This window comes from Suncus etruscus, chromosome 11 (assembly GCF_024139225.1).
Source record: "Suncus etruscus isolate mSunEtr1 chromosome 11, mSunEtr1.pri.cur, whole genome shotgun sequence".
Taxonomy (NCBI): Eukaryota; Metazoa; Chordata; class Mammalia; order Eulipotyphla; family Soricidae; genus Suncus; species Suncus etruscus.
Genome location: NC_064858.1, coordinates 32,590,411 through 32,607,482, shown reverse-complemented (window position 1 = coordinate 32,607,482; position 17,072 = coordinate 32,590,411). Strand labels below are relative to the sequence as shown.

Here is a 17,072-nt window from a genome sequence, read left to right as displayed (position 1 = left end):
GATTTCTGAGCGCATAGCTAGGAGTAACCCCTGAGCGCCAAATGGGTGTGGCCTTCCAACTAAAAACAAACAAAAAAATTAAAAATGGAAAACCCTCCATTTTCAGGAAGAGTATCTAGAACTTACTATTTAAGGCTATATTTTAAGAAATATTACTCTCTGGGCCCGGAGAGATAGCACAGCAGTGTTTGCCTTGCAAGCAGCCAATCCTGGACCAAAGGTAGTTGGTTCAAATCCCGGTGTCCCATATGGTCCCCCGTGCCTGCCAGGAGCTATTTCTGAGCAGACAACCAGGAGTAACCCCTGAGCACCGCCAGGTGTGGCCCAAAAACCAAAAAAAAAAAAAAAAAAAAAAAAGAAATATTACTCAAATTTGTGTGTGAAAGCTTGCCATGTCCAACTTATGTTAGCCTTTAAAACTTTTTACACTCTGCTGTGCAGATAAGCCAATAAAAATTCTCTTTTAAGTTAAGAGAAGAGAGTGCTATATCATGTCATGACTTTGATTTTGTGGTTCCTTTCCACAGAGAGTGTGGAGCTGGAACTTTTGTCAATTTTGCATCATTAGAGAGAGATGGCAAGCTACCATACAACTGGTGAGTATGGTTTCAGAACTAGCCTCTAAAAAGCTAAGCTGAATGTACTTTTTCCAAACCTGATTTTACTGACTCCTGTATCCAGATGGTTTTGTGTGGTTAGCTTTTATAATTTCTTTGACTTGTGGACTTTGAAAGGCTAGATCTTCAGATTATGTTACACAATCTTAGTAAAGTAGAGAAAATATCATTTCTTAGTATTCACCATGTTAAACCAAGAACATTCCAGTTAATAGCTTGTAAATCTACCAAGAGAAGGGTTTAAATGCAGACACTACCCTGTGTGAGTGGAAGTTGGGGCCCTAGAAAGCATGACAGAGTAGCTGCAGGGAACAGAACAACATCTCCATTCAAACCCACATTTCAGAGCTGGGTTACCTCTTGACCACGCAGAGCTTTCGGCTTTCATGTCTAATGACCAATAAAAATGTCAGAGTCAGAAAGTCCTCTAACAAAATTTGACCTCACTTTTCTTTATGCTTAAACATTAAAGACTTGGGTGGAAGGAGGTATTCTGAAATTTGAGAAAGCAAACTTGATTAAATAGGTTGATTTGCTACATAACAATGAGGCATTGTAAGTACCAGTGCTATATATATGTAAATATATATGTATGTGTATAATATACACACATATATATAATGCACCACACCACACTGTGAAGTCCTTTCATAGGATGCCAGCAATGTTTGCAGCATCTAACTGATTTCACTGGCAATTATTTAAATATGTGCATTTCATATTAATTCCTGCAAAGCGACTTTTATTTCTTTTTTCTTATTCCTTCAATGATCAGTCTTAAAGAAATAAGGTATATGACATGGCAATTTTACTTCACAAGATCTTTGTAGGAGGAATAGTTTTATTTCAGATAAAATTTACTCCCTGGAGAGGGTATCTATGTTCTAGTTGAAACTCTAGTTGAAATAGGATTCTTTTAAATCAGGGACCATATTTTGCTAGTTTTACATTTTAATTTGAATGGAATGTGCTTTGAAATATGACTCATCTAACTGTGAAGAAAGGTAGAAAAACTAGGAAATATTTCTAAATTCATTCAAGCAGTTAACACAGTCTCCATGAAGAAGAGACTCACAAATATTTGTCACATGTCAGGCCCCTTTTCAGAAAAGTCAAGCACAAAATGATGAGTGAGTCTTCTTGGAATTAGTGAGACTAATATTTCTGAAGAGTTTTCCCCTAATAAATGGTACAGTCAATCCCAATTCAGAGAATAATAGGAGATGTAGTATTATAGAAGTAAAGGAAAAGAGGACTCTCTGCAGGACCTTTCTTTGAAATCAAGAACATTTTCTAGGCAGAAAGATAGTACAATGGATAAAGTGTTGTTTTGCACAAGGCTGATCCATGTTCAATCCTCAGCATCTTATATTGTCCCCTCACCCCATCCAGCTCTGCCAGGAATGATTCCTGAATTTCTGAGTGTAGAGCCAGGAGTAATCCCTGAGCATCTCTAGATGTGGCCCAAAAACAGGAGAAAGACTTTTCTCAAGATATATTCATGAGACTTTATTTAACAGTATTGTAAATCATCATATCTCAGTAAAAATGGAAAAGGAAGAAAGTTCTCCTGCAGTACTTAGCAAAGACAGTGCTGCCAGCTTTACAGAGGAAATCTTTTCTGACCTTACTACACCCCTAAGTTTCTGGAGGAATGAAAGGACAGGGGGACCGCATTCTCCCTCTAACTAGAATAACTGAAGAAGCAGCCAGGGGATATTTAAAACTCTTTATTAATAGATGTTCTCTTTTATAAGCAATTAGATTATCTAAAATTACATTCTCACCATGCATTCCCAGTCAAATTCTGAATTACAATTAGAATGAAATGAAATCACTTTGTTGCCACTCAGCTGAGTTTGTAAGATTATATTCTGGGCAGTGGAGGGTTATTTGGCATAATGCTATACCATATCTCTGTTTTAAGAGTTGCTTTTTTTTTTTTAGAAATTCTATGTTCACTTAAATTATAAGTAATATAAAATCAACGGCTAGTGATTATAAGAATGTGTCTAAAAATGTAGTCTTTGCCAAATCAGTATATGTGATCACTGACCATTTCTATTTCTGCAGACAAGCTTTTATTTTTAGCTATCAAATAATGTTATGCACGGTTTTCCCAGTAGGCTTATGCATCGAAAAATAATATCAGGACTAATACTTAAGAAGTAACTAATGAGGCATTTAAAAGCCTCATTGAACTGAATGCAAAACATAATACGCAGCTAATGAATATAAAACAAGTTGAACTATGAGCATTTGATGACAACGAGATAAAGTGTCAATAAAACTGATTTTGTCCACATTATTACCCTCCCAGCCTCACATTTAAATTTCACAGAATGGAGTAATGTCTCGTGATAATTATGGTGCTTTTCATTCTAATTAATCCCAGAGGTAATTTATAACTGTTCAGAGTTTATTGTTACTAACTCTTGCCCCTTTTTCATCTTTACATCTGTTATCTATTAATGCTCACAGGCGTAGGAGTATATTTGCTTTCTTAACCCTGCTACCCTCATGTCTTTGGACTGATTATCTTTTGGCATTTTATATTAATCCTTGGTAAGTGATACTTTTTATTGTTTACCTAACACCGCGCCTTTAAAAGTTAGCTTTTTAGAAGTAAATTAAAAGGAAAGATTCTCTTATAATCTTTTATATGTTTTATGGCATCTAAAACTATGAATTATATGCTGAAATGGATGGAAGTATCAAAATGCTAATGCTCATTAATGGTACCATAATGCCAATAGTTTCCCAGTTACATTTCTTCTTGAGATGTTCTAGACAATCTTTTCATCTTTGTGTTATGAGTCACTTGTTTCTTCTTGGAATTGCCCATTGGTCTCTTGTCTTGGTAAATGACACTTCCATTTCCTTACATTACTGTGCATTCTCAAACTCCATGCTTTAAATCAGGCTGAGGTAACTAGAATAGAGCAATTTTGTTGTTATACTAATGCTAACTCAATAGTACCCAGCACTGACTGTGTGAAAGCCTCATTCTATAATTACCTGAAATAGTGATCCCAGTGACACTGTAGAGATATTATCTGACCCACTTCAGAGGTGTTAGGCAGGGTCTTAACATCGAGTGTTAGATAGACATTCTTTAAAAAATAAAATTATATAGTTATATGTTATGGGGACATACCTGATTATGTATAGGGATTACTCCTGGCTCTGTGCCCAGAAATTCTCCTGGCAATGCTTCAAGGAACCAGGATTGGCTGTGCAAGACAATCTATCTGCTATAATATCTCTCTAGTTCCTGAAATCCTTTCTCTACTCTGAAAAAATTCTACTCTCTGTTAAATCTTTTCATTGACCAGAAGAAATAATTTTTAATAAAATGCAAATGATATATGTTCTTACATAATTTTTAAAATAGGGAGTATCCTTTAAGTCTTTATAAAATAATATCAAATTTGAAGACTATCTAGAAGAACTATTTATTTCCCCTACAATACAAGAGAAAAAGATAGGTGTTTCCCTGAGGACTGACAAAAGTATTTACTATCCCCAATACTAATCTATGGTTTGGAGGTTTAAAATGTGCAGACCAGTACAGAATGCAGATGACTTGAAAAATCTCTTGAAAAACATACAATAAGATTTATTCATGGATCAGGATAAAGAGGAAGCTGGAAAACAACCTGGAGAATGTTTTATTCAAAGACAAGTGTTCTGCTGGTTCTTAGTGCCTCTGAGGATAGAGGACAGGATGATTGCCGCTGGCAAAGTTTAGTTTCAAATTAGCTTTGGGGAAAGTAAAACCAATATCAAAAGACTTCTTTACAATAGAGATTGTCCATTTGTTCATTGTTCATTGTCTCTCTTTCATTAAAAAGAGAGACCAGAGGGAAAAGAGGTGTCATGGTAGACTTGGATATATAATTAATAAACCTAAGGAATGACTGAGAAGTGTCATTCTTAAGCTTTGAGGCTTTCTATATGGTCCAGATGTGGCAGTACTCTAGGGCCACTGGAGCCACACCTAATGCTGCAGTTCTGAGGATGGAGAATCTGATGTACTGGGGACTGAACATAACCTTAAATATACTAGGTATATGTTTTACTACCCAGGCTATGTCCCAGCTCCCCTAAGTGTGTTTTGGATAACAATTCTCATTATAGGTACAGCAGAGTCAACTCTATCTTAAAAACTCTCTATTTTGGGCTGGACCAATAGCACAGTGGTAGGGCATTTGCCTTGCATGTGTTCAATCCAGGACAGACCCTGGTTCAATTCCCGGCATCCCATATGGTCCCCAAAGCCTTCCAGGGGCAATTTCTGAGTGAAGAGCCAGGAATAACCTCTGAGTGCCACGAGGTTTGACCCAAAAACAAAACAAAGCAAGAAACAAAGAAAAAACTCTGTGTTTTAAAAGTTGACCAGAATTAAATATAATTATTTTATATTGGCTTGTTTTCAGATACCAGTAATGAACACATGCCCTTTAACCTCCATTTTATTTTACCTAAACATCCACTAAACATCTTCAGTAGAATACTAGAAAATATTTTTATCATATAGTACTTCTATTATTATTAAAGTATTTCAACAGAACCATATCACCAGGACTGAACATTAAACTATTGAACAACAGTAGGAAAGTATCACAGTATGTTCCCCAGGCCTCCTAAAAACTTCTTGGAGGCTACCTTTAAAACTCCTGCCTTCAAATGTAGTTAACCTCATGGTCCCTACTCCTTCCTGTACAATGCAGAATGCTCCACATCACCCAAAGTCCCTTCTGTTTACTGCTTTTCTCTTGCTCAGCTATTTCTGAGATTTCTTTTCAGTTTTCAATTGTTAAACATTCAATTGCTAAATCCCCTTCAGCGAGGCCTGTCTTCACACATTAACCACCACCACCACCACCACCACCACCACCACAGATAACTGAGCCCCCTGCCCTCTGTTCCTAACATCATACTTCTATCTAAAGAGTCACATTCTTGAAGAGATGTATGCATCCAGTAGCTGAAATCATTCTGAAGCCTTAGTGTTTTGTGTGGGAATGGAGACATTAGTCTGGAGGCTCTGGAATATTTTGGAGACATGGAGAGTCATGCTCTCTCTGCTAAGTCTCAAGATTTGAGCTCATTTGCCAAGATTTCTGACTTGAACAATCTCAACTGGTTCTTCCTGGTCAAAGAAAATGGCTTCATTTTTCTAATTCACTCTGCATTCTGGGAGATGATTACTGATTTTATTTACTACCAGGTTGTCCTCATGTTCTATTTAAATGTCTAAATACTTGAATGCAGTAACTCTGAAAACTATTTTAAGACTGGGGATGAATTTCTAGTAGTTTGAGAAAGAGTGAAAGGTGCTCCTAAAATTGGAGATCAAGAGGATTCGGTGTTTTCATTTTTTATCATTCAAAACCCCATGTTTTGCCATAGTTTTAATATAGCTCTTTAGAATGATTTCCTGTCTGGCTAGTTTTCCAAGACTGTCATAACTCAGATGAACAGATGAAGGGTGCATCAAGCATAGAAATCATTATGGTTTTACCTCTTCCCACATACAAGAGGAAAAATTGAAATATGTGCTTGCTCTTGTATGCACATAAGCTATTTGTAAAGGGTTGAACGATAGATAGTACAACAGGTAAAGCTCTGACCTTGCTTGTGGCTGACCCAAGTTAGATCTTCCAGCACCCCAATATGACCTCCCTTCCCTAAATCCACCAGGAATGGTCTCAGACTAGAGCCAGAAGTAAGTCCTGAGTGCCTCAGGGTTTGACCCCTAAAAAATAAAAAAATCGTATGTCTGTCTGTCTGATAGGAGTATTTAGCAGTTACCCAGAAAATCTTTTTATAACAAGATGATGATACTCTGAATGTTGTCCACAAAATTCACTGTTAAATTATATACATTCTAGATATTTCCAAAATGTACCAAAATAAAAGTTGCTTAGCAGCTTTGCATGTTTAAAAGTTATTTTTTCCCTCTGATTTTCATCTTGAAATTAGGACATTCCAGAAAATATAAGCAAAATCTGTGCACTGCGGTGGACTCTCATCATTCAGTCTTGCCAGGGCAGTGAAACACTACCTTTGGAATCTTCTGGAAGCCCAAGGGGAATGGTAAAAGCTGTGCACAAATAAGGAACACATACACTAGACAGAATAATTAATGTAAACCATGACAGAATTGTGTACTCTCTTTAAAGTTCATTCAGCTCATGAATAAGAGAAAGAATGTGCTTGTCTCCATGAATCAGCTCCGGACACAGCTGTCATATAGTAGCAGCTTAATATCACAACTGAATTTATCCAGTGGCACCTCCCACGTACATTTTGTTTCCAGTTTCCTGCAAAATTGGATAGGACACTTCCCCCCTCTCTTAATTTCATTCCCAGTCACAAAATATGTTGGTGGCCTCCTGGCTTTACCAACACTATTAGTGTTAGCATTCTGCTTTGATAAAGCACTATGCTTCTCCTACACAAAACGTAGAATTCTTCAAGTTAGCTAAATTACCATCATAAAAGCTGAGTATCAAGTCAATAAAAAAGGCATTTTTCTAGTAGGATCCCCAGCCTGCAGTGCTCAGGAGCTATCAGAGCCACGTCCACTTGCTGGTGATGAAGGCATACAATGCTGGGGACAGAAGTCAAAACCTTGTACATGCAATAGAGGAAATCACACAAAATGTGTCCTCTTAAAAAAGCCCCAGGCATTTCCAGCAGCATAAAGAGAGGAAATTTTTCCTTAAAAATCGATGAGAATCAGGCCAGAGAGATAGCACAGTGGTAGGACATTTGCCTTGCAAGCAGCTAATTCAGGACAGACGGTGGTTTGAATCCCAACATCCCATATGGTCCCCTGTGCCTGCTAGAATCAACTTCTGAGAGCCAGGAGAAACCCCTGAGTGCTGCTAGGTGTGACCCAAAAACAAACAAAAAAATCAGATGGAAATCATTGAAGGGGCTCACAGAGAGGTTGCATACATTCTATTCTATTCTATTTCCTTTTTTGGAATTGGCAATACTATTATTTCGGAATTAAAACCTAACAAGAAAACTATCTGAGCCTTGCTTTGATGATAAGAGCAATGTTCAATTCTAAATAGGGAACAAAAGCGTGAAGTTGCTTGTTGTATAAGTAAACCCATTCTAGAGGTCCAGACAACTAAGCAATAGCACCTGTCGGAGAATGAGAGGTTGCAAAAATTAAAAGTCACACATTCTCTCCAGGTATGAACCTGGAAAATTTGGGATTTTGGAGCGAATCCATGAACAAATCTAATTCCTGTTGGGCCTTTTGTGTTCAACTCCTGGTGCTATTTAAATCCAGATTTCCTTCTAAAGTACTAAATAAGTTGCTGAGTTCTGGGTTTGGCATCCCAAAGAAAGGATGGATCTAATTTATATTACCTAGGAAGTTTTGAAAGTCATTAAGAATCCTTAGATTTTTCTGATAAATAGAAATCTTTTGGAGGAGCACTGAAGCACATTCCAATACACATCCTTAGCTCATCTGTCCAACAGGTTGGGTTTTTTGTTTGTTTTTGGAGAGGAGAGGGGTCAAGCAAAGGAAAGATTGGAGTATCTTTCATCTCTAAAATCAAATTGTAGAAGACAAAAGATGCAAAAGGGAATAAAAAAGAGAGGAACATGTGAAAAAATGACAGCTACTTAGTTCCATAAAGCCCCCTTTCTGGATGGCTATTTCCTTCCAGTTTTTATCCTGCCTTACTTTAATTCCACAAAATAATTCTCCTTTCCCCACACCACTTTAAGCTAAACCTTTCAATTCCATAACCAAATTATTACATCAAATTGTGAGGGTGGCATAGCAAAGTATTTTGTTCTAATTCAACAAGAACTTATTCGCCTATGAAATGTGCATGCCATTAACCAGGTTCAGCACAGAGGACAAATAATAACTTAGCAGGGAGGCACACATGTCCATACCATGAAGAAAATCATTAGTAGAAGAAAGAGGCTTCATTCTACTAAAGATTGTGGAAATGGGACATATGCAGAGATTCGTTATCTTCAATAAAAGGATGCTAGCATGTGAGTCTAGGAAGATCATAACTGGTGATTAATTATTGGCTGTTATTTTCTGAATGTCCAGTTATTTTCACCAGTATTTAAAGGCCTTTGAGAATTGCCTAAAGGTTTACCATCACTAACCCTCTAAAATATAATTAACTGACATAAATGTCTGTATTACATTGGGGGGTGATCAGAGAGATATACAGACTAGTAAGAACAAGAAGGTAAGAAGTAAAATTCTCATTTTAAGTTACTTCAACTATTAAGAACAAAGCAATAGTAGACTTCTATAAGCAATGCCTGTACTGAACATAAATTTAAGTTTCTGACAGAATGCTTGAACAGAATTATTTTAGTCTTTAATCAAGATATCAATAACTAACAAAGGGCCAAAGAAATAGTACAGAGGTCAGGGTGCTTACCTTGCATCTTGTAACACCATTTTGAAAGAGTGTCACCACATCTATTCTCCAAGAATGGCCAGGGTCCACTCCTGAGCATAAAGCCAAGAATATCCCCTGAGCACCTCCAGGTGTGGCCCCAAACTCTACTCATCTTCCCAAAGAGAAAATTTTTTAAATTTTTTTATTTAACCAAAGAGAAAATTAAAAGAACTAACATTTTCACCTTCCATCATAGCTTCTCACTTTCATTCTCCAAATTTTTCTTTACTGACTTTAGAAAATGGAATAGTCATGTTTCAGATACTTCTGTTTATTTATGATGAGATACTTTAGCAACTTAATAAGAGGAAGAGGTTAAATATCAGTTCTAGATATCAGTTCTTGGAAAATATAAAATATGAGGTTCAGCAGATACTATTCTTACAGTCTAACAATATAGTTAAAATGAATCTGAAATTACCCTTAAGTATAAGTATAATCTTTTAAGGAAAAGTAATTAAACAAACTAAGGTATGTTTAATGAAACTTAAATGCAATTGAGGTGCACATATAATTTTTTAAAACTTGGTTTTTATAATTATGTCAATCAATCTTTTTGCCTTTTTGTCTTTTCTTCTTAATTCTCAGGAGTAAAAATGGTTTAAAGAAGAGGAAACTGACTAAGTAAGTTTTCCTCACTATTTCATTTAAATGAAAATGTTCTTGATAATAATATTCCAAAGTAGGGATTCTCAATAAAAAGGCAAATGTCTATTCTAGAGATAGTCTACTACATGTTGGTGTGCTAACATGTGGATGGCATGCATCACTTTGTACATATCCCAGAGACCTTGTAAAAAAAAGAGGAAATAGGGGCTAGTGAGGTGGCGCTAGAGGTAAGGTGTCTGCCTTGCAAGCACTAGCCAAGGAAGGACCACGGTTCGATCCCTTGGCGTCCCATATGGTCCCCCCAAGCCAGGGGCAATTTCTAAGCGCTTAGCCAGGAGTAACCCCTGAGCATCAAACGGGTGTGGCCCAAAAAACAAAAAAAAAAAAAAAGAGGAAATAGCCTCGCCTTGTGAATATGGGAAAGGAATAGGTTATTTACAATTATGGAAGTCAACTAAGCTAAATCTGGGTGAAAATGTAATATTTAGCTGCATCCAAATGCTACAAAAACCTTTGCCATTTTGCATTTTGAAATGCTATGCTAACTGCAGGAAAAGGCTTTAACTCCATTTGATGATGCTACAATAAATACTTTGAGTAAATATGGTCTCAGAAAATCCTTACAACAATATGAAAGGATAAGTAGCTAGTCTGTGGTTTTACTTATCGACTCAGCTGTTCAGTTGTGAAAATTATGGTTCTGATGGGTAAAAATTACCATCAGTTAATTTCCAAAAGCTAATTAGATTATTCCCTACAGGTTTCTAGTTAAAATTCTACATCTAAAGAATGCACCATTCCTATAAATGGAAATTATTCTTGCTGAGAATAGACTACTAGTAAATTAATTTAAGGAGGCAATTAAGAGTTTGAAGCAACTCTATGCATCTATACTAATAGGAAGAAATCATGGGGTAAATAATATGAAAAATTTTAAGGCAAAGTGATTTTTATTTAGATGTGAGTGATGTTTTAAATTATGTCAACTCTATATAGATAGAATTATTATTTTCTAAATCTATTTCAAATAAACTGCACCAATGCCCTAAATTAGGTGATGGGGAAGAGAACCGAGCAAGGCACTTTTACCTGGGAGGACTGATTTGATGAAAAGGGACTGATTCCCAAAGCTATTTGGTTGGGTGATTCAGTGAGGTGAAGGGGCATTGGAAAGAGGAGCCAGAGGATGGAAAAAAATCCAGTGACACTTAGTACTCCCAGAGTCAGACAGAGATGAGGAGCAGAAACAGGATGTGGGCAGAAGTTGGAAGAGGGTTGAAGGTACCTGCCCACAGGCCAAAACCTCAAAACCACAAGCCAAATCAGCATAACTCTTTATGTTTTCATTTAAATCTTTCTTCTCTAAAAGCCTTTTATTTAAGTTCTTCCCAACCCTTCTCTTTACCTTTTCTCTTCCATTCTAAATGCCTCTCCAGGACCATCCCTACCATGTCTTCTAAATTCCCATTTTCTGACCCCGTTCATTTTCACTCCACCCTTCCTCTCCTTTTATCTTTCCCTTTCCCTCTAAATCTTGGGCTCACTGATCTTTACTTCCCCCATCTTACTTCTTTTCCTCCTGCACTTCTCTCACCCTTATATTGATTTTTCAACTTGCTATTCCTTCCTTTGTTTCTTTTTTCTCATTCACCTAACTTTTGTTTGTCTGATCATAACTATTCTCTCTGATAAGTCATACTTGTTCAGAATTCCATTCTCCCAAGCTAATGGCCAGAATGTTTAAATATAATACCGGGGGGGGGGGCAGAGCAGAGTGGTGCAAGTGCCAAAGCTACCCTAGGACGGACCGTAGTTCAATCCCCTGGCATCCCATATAGTCCCCCAAGCCAGGAGTGATTTCTGAGTGCATAGTCAGAAGTAACCTCTGAGCGACACCAGGTGTGGCCCCAAAACCAAAACATCAAAAAATAATAATAATAATGAGGTCAACGCAGTGCTCACTAGCCAGGAGTGCTAAGTTTTCCATTTTATTGGACAGATGGCAAGGATGAGTAGAAAAAGCCCTTCCTGCCTGACTTTCTAAGGGTTCTGTTGTTCTGTTGCTCCCTGGATCTGATCTTGACTGCTCATCTGAAGCTAGTGGATTGTGTTTGACACCTCTCCTTGGAATTGTAGAGCAAAAAAACAAGTGTACTTCAAAGACTTTAATATATAGAGCTTTTGTAATGTGCAAGTATATTTTAAGGAAGGCATCATGCTCTTTAAGTCTACTAAAATTTTGGGGCCAGAGCATTAAGACATTATTTGGACATTTTCCTTTCATGAAGCCAACGAGGGGTTGATCCTCAATATCCAATGTAGCTCCCCTGAGCCTGGCAGAAGAAATGCCTGGGGGTAGAGCCAGAATTAAGTCTTAAGCATCCGCTGATATGGTTCAAAAACCTAAATAAATGACAAAATTCACTATAATCTAAACAAATTAATCTATCAGATTGGATTGTCAAGAACTTTAAGCATTGATCAAAGTATAAATTTGCTAATAAGACATAAAACAACTGGCAGGCAGTTCCAAGCTGGGTTACAAATCCGAGGGAAAGGTTGATTCTGAGCTGTGGCAAGGTAAAAAGCTAGATGAAAGGCACTGGTGGTGGGAAGGTTGCACTGGTGAAGGGGGTGTTCTTGTTTTATAACTGAGACCCAACTACAAATATGTTTGTAATCATAGTGCTTAAATAAAGATGTTATTTAAAAAAGAGAAAGAGAGAAAAAAGAAGATAGATGAAACGCCAGAGAAAATTTTTTCGGATGAAGCTCAGGAACAGGCAAGAGAAGTCTTTTTAGCAGGCTCTGGCAGAGATAAATCGTTTTGGAAAATATTAAAAATTCTTCTTATTCAGGCCAGAGCAATAGCACAGTGGGTAGGGAGCTTAGCCTTGCATGTAGCCAACCATGGTTTGATCACTGGCATCCCATAAGGTCTCCTGATCCTGCCAGGAGAGATTCCTGAATGCAGAGCCAGGAGTAACCTCTGAGCACCAGCAGGTGTGGCCCAAACCTCCCAAAATTATTATTTTTCACATACAACAAGAATTGAGAACATTTCTTGAAATGTATTTCTGAACCATTGCAATAATTTTTACAGCCATGCATAGTACCAGTAAAATGAGGCATTGAATCCTTTCCAGTAACATTCTTTACACCACCAATCCTATTTTTGCTCTGTAGATGGCATAGCTAGCAGAATAGTTTCTTATTTTTGTAAAGAATTCTGTTCAGGGATCAGAGCAATAGTACAGTGAGTAGGGTATTTGCCTTGTATGTAGCTGACTTCGGTTCAATCCCCAGCTCCACATATGACCCCTTAAGACCTCTAGGACCCTAAACTAGACCCCTAAACTCTGATTCAAGAGTAACTCCTATGTATTCTCAGGTGTGAACAAAGGAAAAAAGAAAGTTGAGGTTAACTTAAGCTAATATGCATGTACATGGAAATATTAAAAATACTATGCCTCTACTGTTTAAGGAGTTACGTAAGTTTTATGGCTTTAGATTGCCTTGTGTGCTGTTAAGAAATATTATAATGTGTTACAATCTTGGGGACTTGAGTGACAAAGTAATTGTACATGGATTCTGTCTTATTTATCTTAAAGTTCTTTGGCTGAAATTTCAAAGTTAAGATATCAGCAAGGGGACTTCTGAGAATTATGTTATGGGTGATTGTCCTTCCACTGTAACTTTACCTTGTCCTCTTTCTTTGCATCTTTGTTCTCATAATAAAAAAAATAAATAAATAAAGAAAAAAGAAAAAAGAAAGAAAGAAGGAAGGAAGGAAGGAAGGAAGGAAGGAAGGAAGGAAGGAAGGAAGGAAGGAAGGACGGGAAGGAGGGAAGAAAGGAAGGAAGGAAGGAAGGAAGGAAGGAAGGAGGGAGGGAGAGAGGGAGAGAGGGAGGGAGGAAAGGAGGGTGGGAAGGAGGGAGGGAGGGAGGAAGGAAGGAAGGAAGGACGGGAAGGAGGGAAGGGAGGAAGGGAGGGAAGGAAGGAAGAAAGGAATGAAGGAAGGAAAGAAGGAAGGAAGGAAAAAAGGAAGGAAGGAAAGAATGAAGGAAGGAAGGAAGGAAGGAAGGGGGAGGGAGGGAGGAAGGAAGGAAAGAAGGGAGGAAGGGAGGGAGGGAACGAAGGGAGGGAGGGAGAATGGAAGGAAGATATATGACTTTTTTATCTTACTTTACATTTTATAAGTAGTACTTCAGTTGTATATTAGTTTGCTAGAGCTGCCATAACAAAGAACCATAGATTTAGTAACTTCAAAAGCAAAACTTCAAGTTCTCACATTGCCGGATATTAGAAATCCAAGACCAATATGTCAGATGTTAATTTCTTCTTTGGCCTGTACATCTTCTCTCTGTGACTTGAAATGATCCTGCTTTTTTTTTTTTCAATTACAATATGCTAGCTAAGTTTAGTAGCAATAACAAAGAGGAATATCCATTGAGTAGTGATGTATGTTTTACTCATCAAATGGTCAGTATGGTGTGTAACTAAGAAGCAAGGTCTTTGACATCATATTTCTCTGTTTGACACAGCCCAGTTCAACTAGATGACTTTGACACCTACATCAAGGATATGGCCAAAGATTCTGACTATAAGTTTTCTCTTCAGTTTGAGGTGAGTGATTGAGAGTTCCTCCATCTTACGTAAAAAAGGATTTGGGTGAATGACAGGTTGACCTGTTGTCACCTCCAGCTCATAGAAAGAGGACATGTATGAGACAGTCATAACCCAAAAGTGATTCTTATTTTGGGGGAGTAGGATCAGTTGGTTCAGAATGAGGATATAAAATACAGGGGGGAGGAGAGAGATTGGTTGGCTCAGATGAATAGGAAAGGACAGCACAGTTGCATGTACCATCATGACACTCAAAGCAATGACTAAGGACGTGCCAGGGAAGCAATTCTGAGTCTGGAGACCTGACACATGCATAGCATTTCTGGAAGTTTCTATGTGGTACATTATTTCTGCTATTCTAGACACACAAGGTGGGAATGGAAGAAGGAGCATATTCTCATTGTAAAATAGGGGGAAAAAAAGGGCCTGAGTGTGGGGCATGACTACTTGATCTTCTAATCAATATTTTCCAGACAGGTTTGGTTTGCTTTCTCTAGAGAAGTTGTAGAATATGTTGAGAAGGGTGCATTGTGTAAAGGCTAACTCTCTATTTTGTGAAGCCAGTCTTATTGAGTTGGAGCCCATGTGCTAAGGAAGCTGAGGTTCCTGCAGTGAGTGATGCTCTTCTTTAGAATTCTGTGGCTTCCAATAATTGGGAGACCCAACATCCCTCCAGTTTCTCCACTAGGCTTATTGCCTGTGTTTCAGGGTAAGGTAATTTTCTAAACATTGGAACTTGTATGTTAAGGCATCTTAGTGTTTTTGCTTGTGGATAAATAGAGCAGCTCTAAAGCTTTGCAGGAGAAAGCAAAATGGAGCTTCACTTTCCTCATCTCATTTCTTTTGGTTTCAGCCAAGTACAACCCTGGTCTGCAGAAAGCCAAAGTCAGCTTGAGGTGGATAGTCTAAAAGGGAGTAAAGGAGAAGATCCTTCTTTCCAAATATATGTATGACCTGATGACTATCAATTTGAATCTTTGAGTTAGTCATTGCAAGCAAGGTACAAAGGTGCATCTTTCTTACAATTTCTTACAAAGGTGCAAGAAATGGTGGTGCCACCCCCTAATGCTGCCTCCCAAAGATGAAAATATGAATTTCAGTTAGAGATCTATGAGGACAGCATTTTAGACAAACAGATGAATGGAAAGTGGAATCTTTCTGTAACCAAATGCAAGCCAGAATTCATGAATTCATGAAGAACTAGGTTACTCTGATAATGGTGATGAAAGTTGTGACATCAGTCTTCTGGGTAACTATTCCTCTGCTGCTGAGTTAAATCATTATTTTCAAAAACAATGAATCATTTTATAATAAAATTATAGTTTTACTTGCAAATGACAAATACAAACCAGTTTAAATGAGGCAAAAGTGAATTTGCTCCAACGATATTAAGTGATCTTGTCTAATCAAAGGAAGAGTTGAACAGGTCAACCCTGGGAAGATAGGCAGGCAGGAGCAGCTTATTGGAGACGGGTGACTCACTCTTGTGGAGATCTCTTTATTATAATTTTATTTCTGCTTCCTTCTCTGGTCCACCCTCACTTTCTGTTACTACAAACTACATTCTTTCCCAGAGTTGAAAACCATGAGCACCACCAGCCTCCTGAGTGTTCATGTTGTCTACACCAGGGTTTACAAAGGAAACTATTGACTCTCTTGTATGAGTTTAGAAATATAAAAGGAAAGTTTCTGTTTGGCTAATCTCAGTCGTATGTCTACTCAGTTTAGCTGCAGAATCACATCAGCAAAGGCCAGCTCTGACAATTCGATGGGTAATTGAGCTCCCATATGATCCAGCAATACCAGTCCTAGGGCTGTACCCTACAAACACAAAAACACAATACAAAAATGCCTTCTACAAAATTATACTCATGCAGCGCTATTTACAATAGCCAGAACCTGGAAACAACCCAGATGCCTGACAACAGATGAGTGATTAAAGAAGCTGTGGTACATATACACAATGGTATACTATTCAGGAAAAATGAAGTCATGAAATTTTCTTATACATGGATAGACATGAAAACTATTATGCTGAGTGAAATAAGCCAGAGAGAGAGAGAAAGAGAGAGAGAGAGAGAGAGAGAGAGAGAGAGAGAGAGAAACACAAAATAGTCTCATTCATCTGTAGAATTTAAGAAAAATAAAAGAATAATACCCAGAGACAATAGAGATGAGGGCTGGAAGAACCAGTCCACGATGTGAAGCTTACCACAAAGAGTGGTGAGTGCAGTTAGAGAAATGACTACATTAACAACTAACATGACAATGGTAGACAGTGAGAGAAATAGAATGCCTGTCTTGAATATAGGCAGGGAGTGGGAAAGGAGGGAGATGAGAGGTATTGGTGGTGGAAGGATGCACTGGTGAAAGAGGGTGTTCTTTTATATAATTGAAACCCAACAATTATGCTTGTAATCATGGTGCTTACATAAAGATATTATATATCTGATATATAATATAATGTAAGTATTACATATATATGTAAAAGAACAGGTTAGCTCTTAATGAAAACCACAGGGCTAACCCGAGGAAGTGGGAGCTTTTTATCCAAGAAGACTTAAGTTAGGACAGATTCATCAAAGTCAGCCTGATATTTGCTTCATGCATTTTCTGCCTCATGGCCTCTCTCTGCCAAGTGCTGCTTCTGCCATGCTCTCTCTTGTTCTCTCTCCAGCCCCAAACCAGACTCCCTTCTTTATTGACTCCCAATTCCAGGTGGGAGAAGGTCAAGTCATATGCAAAAGCAACTATT

At 37.8% G+C, this 17,072-nt stretch overlaps 1 protein-coding gene across 1 annotated transcript in view; it reads left to right on the top strand.

Moving 5' to 3' along the window:
- The window catches only part of PTPRO (protein tyrosine phosphatase receptor type O), a 265,396-nt gene that overhangs the window by 220,345 nt on the left and 27,979 nt on the right, over positions 1 to 17,072 (top strand). Inside the window, exons 16-19 of the mRNA XM_049783694.1 lie at positions 528 to 596; positions 3,099 to 3,182; positions 9,671 to 9,706; positions 14,236 to 14,317. Of these exons, the coding sequence (XP_049639651.1) occupies positions 528 to 596; positions 3,099 to 3,182; positions 9,671 to 9,706; positions 14,236 to 14,317 (271 nt within the window). The remainder of the gene's footprint in view (positions 1 to 527; positions 597 to 3,098; positions 3,183 to 9,670; positions 9,707 to 14,235; positions 14,318 to 17,072) is intronic.